At 47.9% G+C, this 16,224-nt stretch overlaps 1 protein-coding gene across 1 annotated transcript in view; it reads left to right on the top strand.

The window, feature by feature from the left end:
- Positions 1-524: 524 nt before the first annotated feature.
- The window catches only part of slc45a2 (solute carrier family 45 member 2), a 108,888-nt gene continuing 93,188 nt past the window's right edge, over positions 525-16,224 (top strand). The window contains exons 1-4 of the mRNA XM_038790613.1: positions 525-1,099; positions 1,490-1,666; positions 12,102-12,442; positions 13,905-14,048. Coding sequence (XP_038646541.1) covers positions 733-1,099; positions 1,490-1,666; positions 12,102-12,442; positions 13,905-14,048 — 1,029 coding nt within the window. The 5' untranslated portion in view covers positions 525-732. The remainder of the gene's footprint in view (positions 1,100-1,489; positions 1,667-12,101; positions 12,443-13,904; positions 14,049-16,224) is intronic.

Here is a 16,224-nt window from a genome sequence, read left to right as displayed (position 1 = left end):
TCTTGTCAAGGAGAAGGACAAGGGAAACATGTATATGGGAACACCAACACCTGTGAGTTCCCCTCCAAGCCTCACACCATCCTGACTTGGAAATATCACTGTTGCTTCACAGTCACTGATCAAAATCCTGGAACTCCCTTCCTAATAGCATTGTGGATATACCTATACCATATGAACTAAAGCAGTTCAAGGAGGCACCTCAGCACCGACTTCTCAAGGGCAATTAGGGATGGGCAATGAATGCTGGCCGAGCCAATGATGCCCACATCCTAGAAAGAACTAAAGAAACCACCACTTCAGGCTGTGTGTTCCAGATCGTAACTTGTACAGAAATTATGATTTTATACTTAAAGAGGGGGATAAATACAGTGTCGCAAAAGCAATGTGCGCAAGCATCATAGCCTGAAGAACTGCTCCATCAGCTATGAAAGGGCAGAAAATAGAGAGAATAAGGGCAGAGTTACAGTTTTTGGAGAAAATAATGACAAATACCGCATACTGATTACTTGAAAGAGTTTGAAGGAGTGGTAGGTTTCACACGTGACGGTGTGCTCGCTTTGCAAAGTTTAACAAAACCGATGACAGACGATTAGTATTTCTCTGCCCCCTTGGACTTGCGTCACTGTGGGAACGGGAGATCCAGAAACATTTCTGCCGCTATTCCCGAGAAGTTAGCCGCCTGCAAAGAGGAGGAGGGGAAAAGAAGAAAGAGAAAACAAAATCCGAGGAGCTATGACACGTTCCACGGCGCTGCCCGGGGACAGCGAGGGCCAGGCGGCCGAGCTGCTGGAGCCACCCGCCAGGTCGCGGCTCAGGCTGCTCATGCACAGCACTGTGATGTTCGGGCGGGAGTTCTGCTACGCTGCAGAGGGCGCCTTCGCCACCCCGGTGCTGCTCAGCGTCGGCCTCCCGCGCAGCCTCTACAGCACGGTCTGGCTCATCAGCCCCATCCTGGGCTTCATCCTCCAGCCCGTCCTGGGCTCCGCCAGCGACTACTGCCGCTCGAGATGGGGCAGGAGGAGACCCTATATCTTGGTGCTGGGGGTGCTGATGGTGCTGGGATTGACTCTGTTCCTGAACGGACACGCTTTGGTGACAGGCGAGTAACATCCACCCCAACTTCTGACTAAAAACGCACAGTCGGGCGAGGGTGACAGTTATGGAAGTGCACCTTCATCCTCACAGAACTTTAAAAAAAAGTTAATGTTTCACATTATTCTCAGAGTTCACACCTTATCGGTATGATTTTAACACGATTTAAAGTGCTCCATTCACGAAATATCTGCCTTTAAACCTGTCTGCAGCAAGTCGTTTAACATAGCAAAGTGCTAAACTATTGCAGTCACAACTCTTAATCATCTTTAAAAGGGATCAGGAATAGTATACATAGAAATGTGTCCTGCAAAAAATGTATATGTTAAAATAACCTCAAACTCAAAACTTGTGAGGAACCTTCGAGCTTGATGATCTAATTGAAAATTTATTTCAGCTACCCTGGAGGACAGAAAACAAAGGCTTATTTGGGGCATCCTTATTACAGTTCTCGGCGTGATCGTCTTTGACTTCTCAGCTGACTTCATCGACAGCCCTATCAAGGCTTATTTGTTTGATGTCTGCACCCATCAAGATAAAGAAAAAGCCTTACACTTCCATGCACTGTTAACTGGTGAGTGCATCCCTTCCAGGCCTCTCACTTGGCCGTCTGCAATTATCACGAGTTTCTCCGTGACTTCAGTAGGACTCGACTCGTGATTTTGTCAACCAGAGACGCAGAAAAAAAATAAGCAGCTAACTTTCAGGTATAAAAGAATCCCTTTGACTTATTGGTCTTGAATTGGGGCAGCACGGTAGCATAGTGGTTAACACAAATGCTTCACAGCTCCAGGGTCCCAGGTTCGATTCCTGGCTTGGGTCACTGTCTGTGTGGAGTCTGCACGTTCTCCCTGTGTGTGCGTGGGTTTCCTCTGGGTGCTCCAGTTTCTTCCCACAGTCCAAAGATGTGCAGGTTAGGTGGACTGGATATGCTAAATTGCCCTTAGGGTCCAGATTGCCCTTAGTGTGAGGTGGGGCTACTGGGTTAAGGGGATAGGGTGGAGGTATGGGCTTGGGTAGGGTTCTCTTTTCAAGAGCCGGTGCAGACTCGATGGGCCGAATGGCCTCCTTCTGCACTGTAAATTCTATGAAGTCATTTGTGGACAGTCAGCTGAATGGAGCGGCACAGTGGTTAGCACTGCTCCCTCACAGTGCCACGGATCCGGGTTAAATTCTGGCCTCGGGTAACTGTGGAGTTTGCACGTTCTCCCCATGTCTGCGCTAGTTTCCTCTGGGTGCTGCAGTTTCCTCCCCCCAAGTCCAAAGATGTACAGGTTAGGTGGATTGGCAATGCTAAATTGCCCCTTAGTGTCCAAAAATGTTAGATGGGTTTACAGGGGATAGGGTGGGGGGCATGGCTCTTTCAGGTAGTGTGCTCTTTCAGAAGATCAGTGCTTATTCGATAGGCCGAATGGCCTCCTTCTGCATTGGTGGAATTTTATGGGCGCAATTCTACGGACAGATTTCTGAGTGCGGTAGCGAGCGGGAACTGCCGTGAGCTTCCCGGCAGTGAGGCCGGCAACATAATTCAATGTTAATTGGTCCATTTAATGAGGCCCCACGGTCTTCTCGCCTCAAAGGAAGGCTCGCCAGCCGATTCGCCGGGATCACCCTTGCCAGCATACTACGGACGTTCTTCCCCCCCCCCCCCCTTCTTGCTAACAAGTTTGACCAGCAATTAGACAGCTCGCACTCAGCTCACAGCCATTGCACCGAGATGACTGGCCCCAAGATTCGGAGATGCAGACCTGGGAGGCTCCTCGATGCGGTGGAGACCAGGAAGGATGTCCTGTTTTCCCTGAGAGTGTGAGCCACAGGGCAGCCAGTGCTGCCTGAGACGAGGTGGCGGCGGCTGTCAGCTCAGGGTGTGTGACCAGGAGGCCTGGCCTCCAGTGTCGTAAGAAGGTCAATGCCCTAAGCCAGGCAACATGGGTGAGTTGACACTGATGCCCCCCCCCCCCCCAGCTCAAGACCTTTCTGCCCCCATGCGAGCATCCAGCCTCCAACCCTCCATTTTGGCCCCCAATCCTCCCTTCACCCTCGTCTCCCTTCAAATCCCCCCACCCTTCCTTTACACCCCCCCTCACCACTATTAAATGCGCATGCCGCTAATGATGCTTTTTGAGTCTCTGCAGGAGAAGCTCTCCCACAATCATCGGCAGAGGGCCCAGACAGGCAGAGGGGTCCCAGACATATAAATCCTCACAACCTTCAAGGGGCGGGCCATGGAGGTAACTGGAGTGACGGAGGACAGAGCGGTCACAAATGCAGAGGTTGGTGGCTGCCGCCAAGATGAGGATCCACTGGGCCCCTCACGGAGGACCTGTCATGTGAGTTATTATTGCCATACAGACTGACCCATACCTCCTACTCACCACAGGTCCTCCAGCCAATAGTGCTGGCCCATCACGGGTGACCCCTCACCTGTCTCCCAGGAGAACACCTTGGAGGAGAGCTCCGAGGATGTCATGATGCTGAGCCTCTGGTACAGGGCTACCCAGAGTTGATGGAAATGTTAGGGTGCTGCCGGGCCATTCACAGAGAGATGTTAGCAACACTCCAGCAGGTCCAGCGCCGATTGGAGGAGTTACAGAGGCTACGGGCGCAGGAGATGTTGCCAGCAGTGTGTGGCACCGAGGCCAATATGCTAAGGTGGCGACCGCAGTGGAGAGCCTGGTGCACAACATAAGTGCATGAATGAAGGTGACGAAGGCGTGGCGCAGCCGATGAGGGCCTCAGCAGAATGTCTGACTCATTGGGGTATGTGACCAGCTGCCTCTCCATCCAGAGGTGAACCCCAGGGTCCTATGGGCACCGAGCGGGGGGAGAGGGTGAGGGCATCGGTAGACAGGGGGTGAGGGGGTGGAGGGTAGAGTGGGACACTGCCATCATGGGAGTGGGGTATTGTCGGACACCTGTGACACATTTAAAAACCCTTGACCACAACCAATGTGATGCCTCTGTCACTTTCTTCTGCAATGCGGTTCGAACTCCGAACCCTTGGCCCATCTCTCCAGGCATCCCGTCCCCCCCATAGCACTCGCCCACTCTCCGGCTGTGGACATGTCCCCAGAGCTATGTCCCATCCCCTGGGTGTTCGGATGTTGGCTGCTGCATGTGTGGTGTTGCCTCGCACGGTGACTATGCATCAAGGTGTGATTGGGATGCTAGGTAATGACTCCTGTCCACTCACGGGAATCCACTTGGGTTGTGTGAAGTGCTCAATGAACCACGTATACCAGTTCCGTATTAGCAGTAGCCTTCAGCCGCATGGCCTGGGAGAGAAATAACCCATTGCTTGCTTCTTGTGTGATACCCCCTGTGAAGGGTCCCCACACCCCCGTCGAGCACTGGGACGGCAAGCCCAGCTCTTTGCCTGTGAGCAAAGATGGCTACTTGGCTCCCCGCAGAAGCCCTGCCACCAGGTTCACGTTTTTCAAAAGGAGTGCTAATCGGTGCCAGAGATAGCACTTGTAGGTGAGGCCGACGAATCATGGGAGGCCGTTTTATATGGAATCGCTCCCATTCATTGCATGGAAATAAGGCTTTAAGTGGTAATCATTGGTTTCTCACCACGCTATGGCGAGATCCAGGTTTTGCCTACAGGAGCGGACCGGTTGCATCGCAAACTGCTGCCTGCCGCTGTTCTCATTTTCAGCCTCTCCTGCTTTTCACCAGCATCATTTCGCTCAAGCGAGAGAGCAGGCCAGAGAATTGCACCCTTTGATTCTCTGTTTGAATGTAATCAACAGGCAGACTGGGGTTTCTAACACAGTTTATGCAGCATGTGCCTTGTAACAGTGGGTGGATTATGAAATGATGAACCACAAAATGGATCTTGAAAGTATGAGAAGCTAATCAAGGTGAAAACTCTTTTTTCACAAAAACTGAAGTCAGTGGGAAGGAAATCTTGTCACAATGTCAGTACGGTCTCTATTTCTGAGCCAGAAGCCCTGGGTTCAGGACCTAATGGCCATGGAAGGAATGTTCATAATGTAGCTGAACAGGCTGATGATCAACCTGGAAGCCCTTCAAATGCACTGATAGCAGGTGATGGGAGTGGGAGAGTTTCCTGGTCCCCATGCTTGATGCAGCGTGGCACTCCTCTGGTGATGGCTGGTGACCTGTTAAAGGAGAAACACAAGCTTCAGAAAACAGGCATAAGCAGCTTTGTCTGTCTCGTTCATCTTTGACGCAGATTTCAGATTTCTGGCCTCCACAGTATTTTGCTTTTGCACAAAAAAAAGCTTTTAATTATTTTTATTACGGAAGGGCTTAACAAGGTGAATTGTAAGGAGAAGAAAGAAAGGCTTGCAAATATGCAGAGGACATTCCAAGGCACTGTACGGTGAATGAAATACCTCTGGAGTGCCGCGCTGTTGAAATATATGAAACAAGGCAGCCAATATGAGCGCAAGTGCTGTGAGATCCTACCTGGAATAAGGTCACTGAGCTTCAACCCACCTCATAGTGGATGTTAGTTAGTTCACATTATAAAACTATCCTCAATCTCGCTTGCTTGAAATGTTCCCTCTGTACAATCATTGGGATACAATCATAAAGTTAGGTTTAGTCTTGTTAAAATTATTAAGCACAGAGAGGAAAGAAAAGTTATGTAAAATCTGACATTTCAGTGCAGTACTGAAGGATGCTCCACTGCCGGGGGTGCCACAATTCTCACACCCTGTTCAGCTGAGGCCCTGTCTCCCCTCTCAGTTGGACAGAAAAATCCCATGGCATTACTTGAATATAAACTGAGAAAGGTATGATAGTCACTCATAAAATTCAACAGGATGTTTAGGTGAAACCTCTTTACCCCAAGGGTAAAATGGGTGAGATACCCTCAATTGCGACACAGGAGAGAAGATTGGTAATTCAAAGGCTTTAATTACCAGAGAACCGGACAGCTGCCGAGAAGTGTGGTCACAGCATGCTTCCCAGTGAGCATCATCTCATATACCATTTCCTGGGGGCGGAGCCAGAGGCGGAGTCCCCCAGGGTTCCAAGCCCGGTCTGAAAGGGCCAATGTATTAAAAGCAAGGTACAGTTACAGCAGTTACCGATACCATTCATCACATTGGGGAACTTGCTATTACAAGTGTTAGTTGAGGTGATCAACATAGATACATTTAAGGGGAAGCTAGATAAACGCATGATCTAGAAAAGAATGTCAGGGCATGTTGATGAGGTTGGAAGAAGAAGGCTTGGAGGAGGCAGGGGAAATTAATACCAGCATGGACCTGTTAGGCCTAATGACCAATTTATGTGCTGTAATTATGTACATTTATAAAATTCTCTAAGAATACATGGTTTTAAAAGGAATTGAAGTGTGATGGGATGGCTGGCCGCTTGCTGCAGGCACAAATCCAATAATGGCCAGTAAATCTCAGAGAAGCCTAAAACTGGATTTGCGCTGGAAAGATTTTGGTTTGGGATCATCCCCGCCTCTCTCCGATGACGTGATCAAGTTCAGGCCCAGGAAGGGAATAGGTCTGTGATGTACCATCAATTGGGCTCGAGTCGTGAAGAAGTTCCATATATCAGGCTTTAATCAACTAGTTGTGTGCCCGGCAGTCGACTTACAGAGAAAGGCCAACTGCCGGATCCTACGGGTTCTTATACCCCGCCTCATAGGCGGGACTACTTGCCTCTCGGCCAATCGGTGAGCAGTCACATGACTAGCCTCAACCAATCAGCAGAGAGGCACATGACCGACCTGAGCCAATGGGCAGCGAGTGCTCTGCACCAATGGCAGATAGGTACCGTAAACCTCCTAGTCATACCACCACAGTCTGATTAGCAAATTTTTAAATAACTTAGCATCTAATTATAGTGTTTAATCCTGTTACTTACGCCCTCACTGTAACGTCCCACCCAGCTGGTGCGAATAACTACTGGTTTTCAAAAATGAAAACCAGTAGTAATGACCACGCCAGGGGGCAAAGGTACGTATAGACACTGGGTGGTGAGGGAGATTTCAGGCACTGCCTGCTGGTAGTGCCAACATGGGGGAGCCCCATTTGGGAGGTTCCCCTTGTGTGTGGTGACAAATTCCACTGCAGCCTATTAGTTGTGGAAGTTTGGAAGATTAGACGCCTTCTACACTGTGCCAGCTGGCAGCTTGGGCCTAGAAGAGGCAATAAAATCTCAAGAGTAGACTTCTGGTGGTGGCCATGGTGTGAGTCGTCGCATGTTTGACAGCTCCCGCTCGAGGCAGTCTTTTTGGTCCTTTTCCCCGGTTGCCGGGCAGATGTTTTGAAGGAAAAGGGTGCAGGAGTGGTTGAAGAAGACTATACTCCAGCGGTGAATGGATTTGTGGACCAGAAGTGGATTTAGAAGAAAGGAGCTGCAAGAGCAAGAAACTCTTTGTGTGACGCAGGGAAAGATGGCGGAGAGCAAGGGGCCCTACTAGCCTTACCAACCCAATGGTTGACGGGGCAGTTGGTATACTTTTTGAATGAAAAGTTCAGTCGGCAGAGGGCGATGGCTCTAGAGGACGCGTGGAAGGTGGTAGACCATCTGAAGGCAGGAATCAACCGTGTGGAGCTGAGGATAGAGACACAGACCCAAGCGATCCAGGGGGTGGTGGAGGAGCATGAGGAGCAGTTTACCTTGTTGCCGGCCGAAATTGGGATGTTAAGGGATACCCTGAAGTGGCTCAAGGAGAAAGCGGAGAACCTGGAGAACTGCTCCCGAAGGCAGAATTTGAGAATTGTGGGGTTGTCAGAGAGCATCGAGGGAGCAGATGCAGTCTCTTATGAAGCCAAAATGCTGGAGAAGCTGTTGGAGGAGAGGGCCTTCGAATGGCCCCTGGAGGTTAATCAGGTGCACAGAACGCTGCTGAAGCCGCAGGCAAACGAATCACTGAGAGCGATGGTGGTGAGGTTACGTTGATTCCTGGATGAGGAGACGATCTTGAGGTGGGCCAGGTGGACGAGAATATGTACCAGGGAAGGTAATGGTTGGGTATACCTGGTGCAGAACTGGCCAAGAGGAGAGCAGGTTTCAATCGAGTCAAGACTGCCTTCTTTAGGAAGGGAGTGAAGTTCGCGATGCTGTATCAGGCCCGGCTTTGGGTGACCCACAACGGTCGTGAGTATTATTTTGGCACACCGAAGGAGGCAATCGAGTTGTGAGAAACAATGGATGGGCAGCAGTAGAGGACATTGAAATTTGGAGGAGGTGTGAGGGGATGTTGGTTCTCTCTGCCCCCCTTGCTGGGGTGTTTTTTTGTTCTTGTTTTTATTGCTGTTTCTTTTGGGGGAGTTTTATCATTGGAGTTGTTTTTCTTTTTCATGGGGTTCTTTGGTGGTATGCTGGAGCATCGTGCTGGGTGAGAACCTTTTTTCTTTTTGTTATTGTTGCGTGCACCATGGAAGTGTGCAAGCGGGGAGGAGGGGAATCAGTGGGGTGTAGGATGTTTGGCGTCATGGGCGGGGGCTGCCAGGCTAGCTTGGCAGGCTAGTTCACGGGAGTGCAGTGGGGGGTGAGCTGGTGGTTAGAGAGCTAGAGGGGGTTGGGATTGTTCTTTTGTTTAGGGGGGGGACTGCTGACAGGGATGAGGCTGTTGAATTGCAATAAGTAGGGAGTTGGTGATGGTGGGCATCCGAGGGCGGGATTGGAGGGTTGCATGACACGGGTAGGGGGTTGTCCCAAGAGGGTTGATGGTTGATTGGGGGGGGGATGGAATTCCCCCCAACCAGGCTGATCACATGAATGTGAGAGGTCTGAATGAGCCGGTCAAACGGTCGTGCATGTTCGTGCTTTTGAGGAGTTTAAAGGCGGATCTGGCATTTTTACCAGAAACGCAACTGAAGATCTGGGATCAGACTAGGCTAAGGAAGGGGTGGATAGGCAGGGCTTCCACTCAGGATTAGATATGAAGACGCGGAATGTGGTGGTGCTAATAAATAAGTGGGTGGCGTTTGAGGTGGGGAACATAGTGGCAGATTCAGGGGGTAGGTTCATGATGGTGAGTGGGAAACTGGAGGGGATGCCAGTGAATGTCTATGTCCCAAATTGGGATGACATCGAATTCATGAGGCGGGTGCTAGGAAAGATTCTGGACTTGGACTCGCGGCGGCTGATAATTTGGGTGGGGGGGGGGGGGGATTTTAATACAGTTATTTTTACAATATTAAACCGGTCGAGTCCATAGTCGGGTACTGTATTGGCGGTGGCGAGTGAGTTAAAAAGGATTATGGTGCGCACGGCATGGGGGCAGTGGACCAGTGGAGGTTTGAGAGGCTGAGGGAGATGGAATTTTCGTACTTCTCCCATGTGCGCAAGGTGTACTCCCGGATTGACTACTTCATGATGGATAAGACTCTACTGGCAGGGTGATCAGCTTGGAGTTTTCACCGATTGTGGTCTCGGACCACGCGCTGCATTGGCTGGGCAAGTGGACCGGGGGGGGGGGTTGCAGCACCTGCAGTGGAGGTTAGATTTGGGTGTGTGAGCGGGTGAGGTTCCCTATTTGGTGGCATGTGGAGCTGAATGATACGAGTGAGGTTTCGGCCGCCACGCTATGGGAGGCGCTTAAGGCAGTGGCCAGGGGGAAATGTATATCGATATGGGTGTATAAATATATACATATATATATACACCTTAATAAAAACATTTATAAAAAATCTCAAGAGTGGGGGAGAAAGTTAATGCACTATCAATTACGATGAGACGAGAGTAGAATGAAATCGAGGCTTTATTACACAGAGATGTGTGGCCTCCGACAGCAGCTGGCGAAATGGCTGATGTTCGCAGAGCACACACATTTATACTCTGCCTACTGGGTGGAGCCAGCAGGCAGGGATCTACCCCCATAGTAGTACAGGGGCCTTACCGTAATACTAGTATATACAATGTAATACAACAGTGGTGACTACCACAAAGTACAGTGCGAACAGGTCAACGTATTTTGGTGCAATCAGGTCGTCCACTCCTGCTGCTGTTGGCCCCGCAAAAAAATAAACAAAATGTTTGTGAAGGAGACCTGAGCAGTCCCTTTAAGGATTAGGTGTTAGAGCAGTCATTTTCAAAGTCGGGGTCGCGACCCGTAATGGGTGGCAAGTGGGTGTGTGGAGGGTTGTGGAACCATCCATCGCGCCGTTCCCGATCTTGGGAATTAATGGGCAATAGCCGAAGGAGCCGGCTTCTAAAGACGCCGACTGCGAGAGGCTTTAAAAATGCGGGCGTGCTGCGCATGCGTGCCCGCTCATCAGTGTGCATGTCCGGAGCCCAGCGAGAAGCACCACCTCCTCCTGACATCAGCACCATGACTCAGGAGAAGATTTTTCTTTTTAATTCAATTAGTCTTCCTGCCTGAAGCGAGGCAGAAAGCAGATCACGCGCCTCGAACACTGATGTCACGTGCTCTGGCAGCGATTGCGTTTCCTCCATTTTGTCAGCAGCAAACAAGCAACAGGACAGAAACATTTTAAATGGATTATTTTGTAATAAGAAACCGAAGGCCAGAGACACAAACAGGCCAGGATCTCCAAAGTAAACCTGCTGGGGTGAGTGGCTCAGGAGAATCCACAGCAGCACAAAGCAGTTGTGGCGTGAGTTGTTCAGTGGAGTCCACAACAGGACAAAGCAGTGCTGGTGTGAGCTCCAGGAGCTCTGATGAATAACTCATTCAGGAATGTATCATTGAATGCCAAAACAAGTGAGATCGTGAGGACCAAGCAGGCTCACCTGTTGCATTAAAGGGATGTGAAAATGGTGGGTCACCAGGTTTGGGCGGCATGGGTTGCGAACATTGGCCGGCGTGGGTCTCGAAGGTTGGCCGGTCAGTAAAAATGGGAAAAAAAGTTTGAAAAACTCTGTGTTAGAGAGTTTGCAACATAGTAAGTGAGCGGAGTGTGCTCACTACACGCTCTGTCCTCTTATACTCCAGACTTACAATCTGATCCACAGCAGTAGAACCTCCCCTTGCATTTGCACAGTTTTAGAGGCATGCAAGACACAGAGCTGGGGGTGCCCTTGCACAAACATTTGAAGTGAGCAGGACATGTTAACAAATCAATTCATTATGTAGAGAGGTTCCTGGACTTTAAGGCTGGGAGTTAATGCATAGGTGGAACTCTTCTCCCCACTACCCCCAGCAACCCCGGTCAGGATCAAGCCTGCCTCCATCAGTAGTTAGTTCCTGAGGTTGTGGTCTCCACCCCCATGGGGGAGGAGGACCTGCCTCCAAGAACTTTTGGCTAATCAGCGGGCCAGAACTCTTCAGTCCCAGCAGTGTCATCGAGAATAGTGACCACCATTAGGACTGTCATCAGTCCCTGACCAGAAGCATCACCGGGGGTCAGAGTACAAGGTAAGTGTGACTGCCTTGCCCAGGCCTGACTGACTGATTCTTGGGAGAGTGGTCTTGGAGGAATCAAGAGGCTGAGAGGGTTAGTGGAAGCAAATGTGGCTGGCCCTTTCTGCTGAGGGGGCCTTCCATGGTGCACTGGGTGTCTAAACAGGAAGGCACCCCGACCTTCTTTCCCCATCCACCCTTCGAATCCACCAACTGGTGTCAGCACAAGGCGTGGCAACAATTTTAAGGGAATTTTGAGTTATTTTTCATTTTCTGTGATTAGTGTATTTTTCCAGTTCAAATGCATAAATTTGTAATTTGTGAGCTGAATGGAGCTTTGCTGTTTTGAAACTCAAAACGGATAATTAAATATGAATACTTGAATTGGTCTTTTATTGAAATAACAATTTTGGAGTTTTGACGAATTCCACCATGCAGATGGCACTGCGTAGCAGCTGAGTTAGAACTGGTATCCATATTCCCTTGTTATCTGTTTATTCAAGTCCTTCAGGTTGTCAGATTTAGACATCTTTCCAAGTCAATTCCTAATATTTGAGCAGCACCGACTATTTTTAAAAAATTAGGGGAAGAAACTTAGCTTTCTTTGTCCAACCTATTTGAAAAGAGACACTTAAGTAGTAAGTTGCTTTGATACAAATTGTTCAGATTTTATTCATGTTAATTGTTCTGCCTTCTCTTTGTTTAGGCCTTGGAGGTGCTGTAGGCTACCTAACTGGTGCCATAGAATGGAAGAACACTTTTCTGGGGACTATTTTTGGATCTGAATATCAGATTATTTACATCTTTTCTGTAATTAATTTCATCATATTTCTAATAATACACCTGTGCAGCATTCCGGAAATTCCATTTGGACAAGATGTAGATCTTCAGAAATTATGTTTGTTGCAAAATAATACTCATGGCTATGGAAGCATTGAGAGTCCTGCAGACGGTCACTCTGATCCAAATCTTTCTAAGCCGAGATCTTTGTCAGTGGTGGGAAAATTGGAAGACAATTCGCAATGCATGAAACCATCAGAGGAAAAGGTAATTATCCTTCAATGTGAGTTTTATTTTGAAGTTAGACTTTGTTGGTATGGCAAGGAGGGAGGGCATTGGTTTCTGAAGTGCAGCTGATCAAAGAACAAATGTCTTCAAACTCAATTTCAAGATTTAGGAACCTGACATGAGAGGGTGGGCACGTGGCAACCTCGTAGCAGTGTGTCACTCCCTTGGGGAGTGGGCTGTTGCTGCTGGCAAGAAGGGGAGACCCAATGCCAATGATCAAGAGGGATTGGGGGGTAGAGAGGATGGTTGCCGTCAAGGATGGTGTGGGCGGGAGGCTCTGAAGCCCCGATGCTGGTGATGTTGGGGGGAGAACCTTTACTGTCACTTAGCAATCGGGGCACCCTTTAAAAATGGTACCCCATCTCTGTGAAGCCAGGTTTGCCAGCATGTTTAAGCCCAACCCCTCTCAGTGCCAATGAAAAACTCGCGCCCCTCTAAAATAATTTCTAAGTGTTGGTGGATTGTGATCTGAATTGCACCCAAACACCCAGCGGTAATCGCACCATGTTTCCCGCTGGAGACCACATATATTTCCGTCCACTATGTCTGGAGCATTTTGCGGTGCAGTGGTAGCACCTCTGAACAGGTTCATTATCAACCTGTATATTCTTTCCATATTCCTGATGCCAGGCGGTAAGAGCAGGAACGTTTCCTGGTCAGCTATTCTGCAGAAGGCAGTAATGCAACGGCTCTATACTATATTTAAAAGAAAAGCAACTTGTGGGTCGTTAACAAGAATACAAATAATTCCTTTTAAATATCATGAAAAGATACTGGAAAATCTCCAAATCTTGTTATTGCAACAAAATATGGATGTCAAAATCATGTTGAGACACAATCCCATTGAGACAATGATTATTATGCACACCATGGAACAGATAAGCACTTATGCAGACAGGAAAATATTCTTTTTTTGTTTATAACACAAATGGCTTACAATCGGGTGGCACGCTAGCATAGTGGTTAGCATTGTTGCTTCACAGCTTCAGGGTCTCAGGTTCGATTCCCGGCTTGAGTCACTGTCTGTGCGGAGTCTGCACATTCTCCCCGTGTCTGCATGGGTTTCCTCCGGGTGCTCCAGTTTCCTCCCACAGTTCAAAGATGTGCAGGTTAGGTAGATTGGCCATGCTAAATTGCCCTTAGTGTCGCAAAAAGTTAGGTTGGGTTACAGGGAGAGGGTGGAGGTGTGGGCTTAAGTAGGGTGCTCTTTCCAAGGGCCGGTGTAGACATGTTGGGCTGAATGGCCTCCTTTTGCACTGCAAAATTCTATGATTCTATGAACGCTATAAAATATTTTAGATTTTTATTAGCACCAGCAGAACCTCTCCACAACATGTGTATTGGCATTTTGTAAAGGATCTCTGAAATGTAATGCAATCAACATTGGTTTATTGGTGAAAGTGAACTTAGTAATGCCAATATATTTTTAATGTGTTTTCAGGCATTAAGACATATAACCCTGAAGTCGCTGTTTAAAGCTCTGCTCAGTATGCCTTCTCATTACCGTTCTTTGTGTGTTAGTCACCTCATAGGATGGACAGCATTTCTCTCAACAATGCTATTCTTCACTGACTTCATGGGACAGGTAATAACCAACATGGCATTGGCCAATCTTTTATTTTGAATTTCTTTCTGATGTTTTTGTTTTGGCACCTGGTGTGAACATTTGTCAACAAGAAAGTCAATCAAGACCAAATTGTGCTTTTCATTTCCACGGCTGCCTATCCAATGATACTGTATGCAGTCTCATTTCTGGCCAGTTGTTATGCCTACATGCATTCATTTGGTGCCATCTCACAGCTTCTGGATGCTCATGGACCTCAACTACCAATGCATTACCAGCAGCTTTTTATGCACAACAAGGTATCAAAAACAGTATTGTTCTTTTATTATTCTTTCTTGGCATGCGTACATGGCTGACAGAGCCTGTATTTATTGCCCATTCCTAACTGTCCTTGAGCAGGTGGTGGTGAGCAACCTTCTGGAACTGCTGCCATCCACCTGGTGTAGGTACACCACAATGCTGCTAGGAAGGGAGTTCTGGGATTTTTAACCAGTGACGATGAAGGACCAGTGGTTATAGTTCCAAGTCAGGCTGGTGAGTGGCTTGGAGGGGAACTTGCAGGTGGTGGCATTCCCATGGACCTGCTACCCATGTCCTTCTAGATGAGAGGTTTTGGGTTTGCAAGCAGGGCTTGTAATTGCCTGCTAATTGACCCCTTATCCAACCCGCTCCACTATCATTTCTGCTTTAACTCCATCCCCCTCACATTCTTTAGGTGCTCAGAATAGGGAACCATATTCATGGGTTTGAAATGATATGGTTGAGAAAAACATCTTGGCTTTGGTATTCTTCCATCTCTATTTATAATGCCCATCAAAAGTTCGGGCCTTGGCATGATGCATTTTACTACCACAGCTTTGTCAGACAATTTTTCACAACTTGGTCATTTGTATTGTACAACCAGCTCCGCTCCTTTGAAAATTATGGTCCACGATCAGCATGAGTCCTGTTGAAGGGTCACTGACCTGTTTCTCTCTGGACAGATGCCATCAGACGTGCTGTGCATATCCAACGCTTACTGTTTCTATTGGAGCAAAAATAATCCTTCTTGTCAGCCCTCCAAAAAGCAGCCAGTACCTTATGAGCCTCTCCCCATGCAGTCTTTGCCCATTTAAATAATATTCAATTTCTTTATTCTTCCTACCAAAGTGCATAACTTCACATTTTCCTGCAAAGTTATGAGAGGGCGAGATTGGGTGACAATAATTCTGGTACCTTATTGAGTTCTTTTTGGAAATCCACAGGATAAAACTGTTTCCCTTGGTAGAGAATTCTTGAACCAAGGGACATAGAAAAGTGGCAGAAGATGTGGAAGGGACATGAGGAAAAACATTTATGAAGAGGGGAGTGGGAGTCTGGAATTCGCTATCCAAGTTGGTGGTGGAGGCAGAGACCCAAAACTCCTTTGAAAAAGTACCTGGATCTGCACCTTCAGTGCTTTAATCTACATGGCTATGGACTGGGTGCGGGAAGGTGGGATTAGAAAGGGCACCTGGGTGTCCTCGGGCTGGCATGGACAAGATGGCCGAATAGCCTCCTTCTGTGCTGTATCTTTTCTATGATTCTACTATATTCCATCTGCCAAGTTTTTACCCACATCAAAACTGTCCATATCCTTCTGTAGACTCTTTGTGTCATCCTCACCACTTGCCTACCCTCTTTTTTTTGTCATCCGCAAATCTGGCAATAGTGCATTCACTTCCCTCATCCAAGTCATTAATATATATATATTGTAAATAATTGTGGCCCCAGCATGGATCATCCCTGTGGCACCCCATTAGTTATAACTTGAAAATGCCCCTCTTTACACAATTATGTGCTCTAAGCCAATCCTCTATCCGTGCTAATATACTACCCACAAAATCATGCGTTCTTATCTGATTAAGTAGACTTTTGTATGATACCTTATGGAACACGTTTTGGAAATCCAAGTATATTACATCTATTGGTACCCATTCATCTGCCCTGCCTGTTACCACGTTAAATAATTCTGGTACCTTATTGAGTGCTTTTTGGAAATCCAAGTATATTACATCTACTGATGCCCCTTCATCTAACCTGCCCATCACCACTTTACAGAATTCTAATAAATTTGTTAGGTATGATTTCCTCTTCATGAAGCCATGCTGACCATGCTTGATTTATATTATGCATTTCTCAGCGCTTTGCTATTCTATCCTTTATAATGGACTCTAAC

This window comes from Scyliorhinus canicula, chromosome 3 (genome assembly GCF_902713615.1).
Source record: "Scyliorhinus canicula chromosome 3, sScyCan1.1, whole genome shotgun sequence".
NCBI classification, from domain to species: Eukaryota; Metazoa; Chordata; class Chondrichthyes; order Carcharhiniformes; family Scyliorhinidae; genus Scyliorhinus; species Scyliorhinus canicula.
Note: the sequence above shows the minus strand (reverse complement) of the source record. Positions and strands in the feature narration are given on the sequence as shown.